We start from the raw sequence: 5597 nt of genomic DNA, 5'->3' as shown, positions 1-5597 counted from the left end.
CCCCCCGGTTTCCCCGCTCCCGGTGCTCCCGGTGCCCCCCATTTTCGCTCCCCAGCCCCCCCTCGCTGTCCCACTGCCCCCCATCCTTTCACCTCCCTCCCCGGTGCCGCCGCTTCCCTCCGGACCCCCCCGGTGCCCCCCCGGTCCTACCTGCTCCATCCTGCGGATGCCGCCCCCCGGCCCCGCGCCCCCCACCCGCACCAGGCGGTGCCGGGGGGGAGGCTGCGGGGCCGCGGAGGGCGGGGGGGGCTCCGGGGGGACCCCCGGTGCCGGTGCCGCTGTAGTCGGGCTGTGGCGGGCGGGGGGGGGAGCGCCGGGCCCCCCGGCCCAGGTACTCCCGGAGCCACTTGGCCATGGCGGGGGGGGAGCGGCAGCGGGACCCCCCCGGCACCGCCCCGGGACCCCCCCGGCACCCACCGGGACCCCCCCGCGCCGCCGCCGCCGCCGCCGCCGCCGGAGCCGCTTTGTGTCGCCGCCGCCGCGCTGCGCGGACCGGAGCCCCCCGAGCCCCCCCCGAGCCCACCCCCGGCCCCCCCCGAGCCCACCCCCAGCCCCCGCCTCGCCGGGGGCACCGGCACGGGGAGGGGGGGGGCGAGAGATCACCGGGGGGGGACACGGGGGGACGCGACGGGTGATTGCCCCTCACCCCCGAGTGATGGGGGGCAGCGGGACCCCCGAGTGGCACCGAGACCCCCGAGTGGCAGCGTGACCCCCAGGTGGCACCGGGAAAGCCTCCCCCCCCGTGTGACAGTGGGGAAGAGTGGGGGGGGTCACCGGGACCCCGCGGAGCAGCCCCGGGAGGGGACGGGTGACCCCCCCCCGATCGAGTGATGAGGGGCAGCGGGACCCCCGAGTGTCAGTGTGACCCCCGAGTGGCACTGGGAAAGACCCCCCCGCCGTGTGACAGTGGGATAAGTGGGGGGTCACCGGGACCCCCGCATAGGGACCCCCCCCACCGGCCCCTCCGGGCTCCCGGGGCTGCCCCGGCTCCTGGTGGGGGGCACCGAGCCCGGGGGGTTTGGGGGGCACAGGGAGCCCCCCCAATGGCAGGGCCACCCCCCCTACCCTCCTGGGAGCTCATCAGGGGGGGCACGGGGGGCTCTGCCGCCCCCTCTGCCCCGGGGTTTGGGGGGGGGCTCAGACACCACACTGGGGGGGGTCAGAGGTTTGGGGAACCCCCCCCGGCCATGCCCCCTGTATTGTCCCCAGAACAAAGGTCCCTCCCCGGGGGTCCCACACGGTGCCAGGGGGTGCTGGGAGGGGTGGGGGGGAGCAGGACATGTCTGGGAATCTGGGAGGGGGGGACACACAGCCAGGGACCCCCAAGTCCTGACCCCCCCAAAGCTCAGGGCTGAGCCCAAAGCTCATTAATGTTTGAAGAGGCCAATTACAGGGAATGTGCCCGGAATGCTAATTGGGATGGGGGGGGCTGCCTTTCTCCCCGGCTCTCTGTGATGCCCCCCAGCCCCCCCAGTGCCCCCCCCCCGGCCCCCCAGCCCCCACCAGAGCCCTCTGAGAGCGAGTTAATTAGCGCTCAGCAATTAGCAAAGGGGTGCCATGATGAAGGGAGCCCCCGGTTGGGTGGGTGGGGGGTCCCCAGGGGCAGGACCCGCCCCGGTGCCCACGTACAAATCACCCTCTGGAAGATCAGGAAGCAACTGGCTCTGACAAATCCAATTTATTCCGGAGTTGTGGCTGCTGGAGCCGGGGAAGGGCGGGGAGGGGTTTGTCACCGAGCTCCTGGGGACATCGGGGGGGAGGCTCGGGGAGGGGAGGGGGGTGCTGGCAGGACACCCCCAACCCCACAGCGTGGGGCTGGGGGGCAGGACCCAGTCACAAAGGTGGGATCTGAGTCCCCCAGGAGATGGAAAAGTCCAGGGTCACTTGGAGCAGGGACACCACAGCTCCAGGACTCTGGATTTGGGCTCCAGGGACAGAAAAGGAGTGGTGGGTCACTTGGAGCAGGGACACCACAGCTCCAGGATTCTGGATTTGGGATCCAGGGATAGAAAAGGGGTGGTGGGCCCTCCTGAGGTGGCAGAGGGGTGAGTGCCCACCTTGCCTCCGCATCCCCGTGGGAAGGGCGGCTCCGAGGTCCCTTCACTGCTGTGGGAGGGTCAGTGAGCCCCCAAAACAGGGCCTGGGCACCCCCAGGATGGAGACAGCAGAGCCCTGTGCTTCCCAACACGTCCTGGGAGCAGGGCTGGGACACACCCTGGGCTGGCTGGATGCTGGGATTGGGCACAGAGTTTTCCCACGGGATCCCTGCTCCAGGGAAACCCCCTTCCCACGGGAGCAGCTCCTCCATGTGCCAGCAGCCAGGGCGGGCACTGCGGGTCAGGATTTGGGAACACCAGCTGGCCTGGAATTCCCTGAGCCCAGGCTGTGCTTCCAGCTCCACGTGGGGCTGCAGGGGCAGCTCCTGCCATCCAGGAACATCCCCATCCTGCCGAGGTGGCTCCTCAGTCCTCGCTGTCCTCGCTGTCCGAGTAGGCCCCCAACAAGCCGAGGGAGGACGTGGAGGTGCTGGTCGGGGTGGGAATCGAGCCTGGAAGAGCAGGGAGAGAGGGAAGACCATGAGGGACAGCCCCCCTGGAGCCTGGGAGAGGAGGGAGAGAGCAGAGAGCAGCAGGGACAGCCCCCTCATGGCAAATCCCACGTGTGGGAACACCGGCCTGTTCGGCCTCATCCCGGAGGCTCCAGCCAGGGACTCACCCCAGGCCTGATCCTGACGGGAATTACAGGGATAAATCAGGTGGGCACGGAGCCCCCACACCCCTCAATGTTGGCCCAAGGTCTGTGAACCCCCTTCTCCCTCCACAGCCCCCCACCAAAGGAGATTCCAGCCACTGGAAAAGGGGGATCGGGGCCAGCTCTTGGCTCCCACCATTCCAGCTTCCAGTGCAGAGATCCCGAATCCTTGAGGGGCAGGAGCTGCTCCAGCAGGATTTGGCTGCACAGCCCCTGCCAGCAGCCAGGAGCAGGTGGCTGGGAAAATGTGGGGAAAAATGGGACAACTCCAAGACCTGTCCTTCCCCAGGGATCCCCCAGAGAGCTGATCCCCCCTCAGGGATCCCCCAGAGAGCTGATCCCCCCTCAGGGATCCCCTCAAGAGCTGATCTCCCTCAAGAGCTGATCCCCCCTCAGGGATCCCACAGACAGCTGAACTCCCCTCAGGGATCCCCCAAGAGCTGATCCCCCTCAGATCCCCCAAATCTCCCCTCAGGGATCCCCCCAGAGCTGATCCCCCCTCAGGGATCCCCCACAGGGACTCCCTAAGCCAAAGGCTCAGGATCACCCAGCCCAGCACTGATGAATCCACCCCATCCTTCCCCAAATCCAGGGATCCTCTGGCTCTCTGGGTGCTGGGAAGCCTCTCAGCCCATTTTCTGTTCCCCAAAGCTTCCCGACTCCCCCGTTTTCCCGGGATTTATCAGCAGGCCCCCGAACCAAAGCAACCCTCCCGCTCTCCCAGCCCTTATCCTGCTGTTGTGACGCTCCCAGGGTCCCAACAATCAGTCCCCAAGGCCGTGGCTCGGCGCCAGGAACCTGGAAGGAGCCGGGAAAACTCTTGGAAGCACGGACAGCCCCCGGTTCTCCCACCAAGAGCTTCACTCCAGGCTCTGAAAACGGAGTCAAACCCCCCCTGGGAGCTGCCAGAGCCCCTCCTGAGGGCCCAGCCCGGGGCAGGTACCGGTGCCTTGGCTCTTCATCCCGTTTTCCAGGCCTGGATTCGCCTTCTGCTTCCTCAGGGACACCAGCCCAGCCAGCTGGGCCTTGCTGTTGAGTTTGCCCACGCTCCTCTCCCAGCTCTCCGTCCTCAGCTTCTTGCTCTGGGGCTGAGGGTCCTGCAGGGAGACAGGGGAGGGGGGTCAGGGGGAGGAAAGGGGAAAAACAGCAGCAGGAAAAGCGGGAGACGTGAGGGAGAGGCCAAGGGGGGGGGATTGTCCCCCTGCAGCACCCGGGACAGGCCGGATAAACAGAGCCCTGGAGCCAAAACAGCCCTTGGAGATCAATGTCCTGCTGTCTGGGATTGAAGCCCGGCCTTGTGCAGCCTTGGGATGGCCCTGGGATGCTGAGGAGGCAGATAAAAGAATTCCAGATAAAAGGATTCCAGACTGCTTTGGGTTTGAAGGACTTTAAAGCCCATCCAGTGCTACCCCCTGCCATGGGCAGGGACACCTCCCGCTAGTCCAGGGTGCTCCAACCTGGTCTTGGACACTCCCAGGGATGGGGCAGCCACAGCTGCTCTGGGAATTCCATCCCAGCCCCTCCCCACCCTCAGAGGCAGGAATTCCTTCCCAATATCCCACCTAAATTTCCCTTCTTTCACTTTGAAGCCATTCCCTGTGTCCTGTCCCTCCAGCCCTTATCCCAAATCCCTCTCCAGCTCTCCTGGAGCCTCTTCAGGCCCTGGAAGGGGCTCTCAGGTCTCCCTGGAGCCTTTTCTTCTCCAACCTGCCCTTGGACACTTCCAGGGATGGGGCAGCCACAGCTTCTCTGGGAAATCCATCCCAGCCCCTCCCCACTCTCCCAGTCAGGAATTCCTTCCCAATATCCCACCTACCCCTGCCCTCTTTTAGTCCAAACCCACCCCCTCCCCGTGTCCTATCACTCTCTCCCCCTGCCAAAGTTGCTCTCCCCCTTTTCCATCAGCTCCCTGGAAGGGCAGGAGCAGCCCCAGGGGCTGCACCATCCCTGCCCTGCTGCCTGCAGGTGGTCCAGGCACTGAATCCAACGAATCCAACCCCCCCTGGGCTCTGGGATTAGTGCTGGGCCAGGGAACACGGCTGGGATTAACCCCAAACCCGGCTTAAAGCCGCAGCAGCTTTGATTGCTGCGGGCAGACACGGGGCCCTGCAGCCAGGGAGCAGCAGGGCAGGGGCCTGGCTCCGGGGATAATCCCTCCCTCACAACCCGGCCACTCAAAGCTCTTTTGTTCGGCCTCTTTTGCCAAAACACATCCCAGGGAGGGGCTGTCCGTTGTCCCCCGAGGGCTGAAATCCCGCCCGGAGCAGCACCGGGGCACGGCCTGAGCTGGAAAGGGAAGGGAAGGGAAGGGAGGGTGGGGGGCAGCTCTCCCTGCCTGCCTTTGTCAGCAGCCACGGCCTAAAATCACCCCCCGGATCCCCGGGCTCCTTCCAGCCCAGTGCACAGGGACACGGCTTTGGGAGCTGCTCATCCGTGACGGGCTCCAGGGGCACCGGGAGCAGGGACACGGCAGCGCTGGGACACGGGATTGGGGCTGGAGTTGGGCTCCAGGGGCACTGGGAGCAGGGACACGGGATTGGGGCTGGATCTGGGCTCCAGGACATGGGATTTGGGCTGGATTTGGGTTCCAGGGGCACTGGGAACAGGGACACGGCAGTGCCGGGACACTGGATTGGGGCTGGATTTGGGCTCCAGGACACGGGATTGGGGCTGGATTTGGTCTCCAGGATGGTGGATCTGGGCTGGATTTGGTCTCCAGGATGGGGGATCTGGGCTGGATTTGGTCTCGAGGATGAAGGATCCTGGCTGGATCTGGGCTCCAGGATGATGGATCCCAGTTGGATCTGGGCTCCAGGATGATGGATCCCAGCTGGATCTGGGCTCCA

At 66.2% G+C, this 5597-nt stretch overlaps 1 protein-coding gene across 1 annotated transcript in view; it reads right to left on the bottom strand.

Annotated features, from left to right (window-relative positions):
* Positions 1–1663: 1663 nt before the first annotated feature.
* Positions 1664–5597, bottom strand: part of YJU2 (YJU2 splicing factor homolog) — a 7764-nt gene continuing 3830 nt past the window's right edge. Inside the window, exons 7-8 of the mRNA XM_027706102.1 lie at positions 3695–3848; positions 1664–2548 (exon numbers count right to left, since the gene is read on the bottom strand). Of these exons, the coding sequence (XP_027561903.1) occupies positions 2463–2548; positions 3695–3848 (240 nt within the window). The 3' untranslated portion in view covers positions 1664–2462. The remainder of the gene's footprint in view (positions 2549–3694; positions 3849–5597) is intronic.

This window comes from Neopelma chrysocephalum, unplaced genomic scaffold (assembly GCF_003984885.1).
Source record: "Neopelma chrysocephalum unplaced genomic scaffold, ASM398488v2 Primary Assembly neopelma1_363, whole genome shotgun sequence".
In the NCBI taxonomy this organism is placed as follows: Eukaryota; Metazoa; Chordata; class Aves; order Passeriformes; family Pipridae; genus Neopelma; species Neopelma chrysocephalum.
This window is presented reverse-complemented; position numbering and strand designations above follow the sequence as displayed.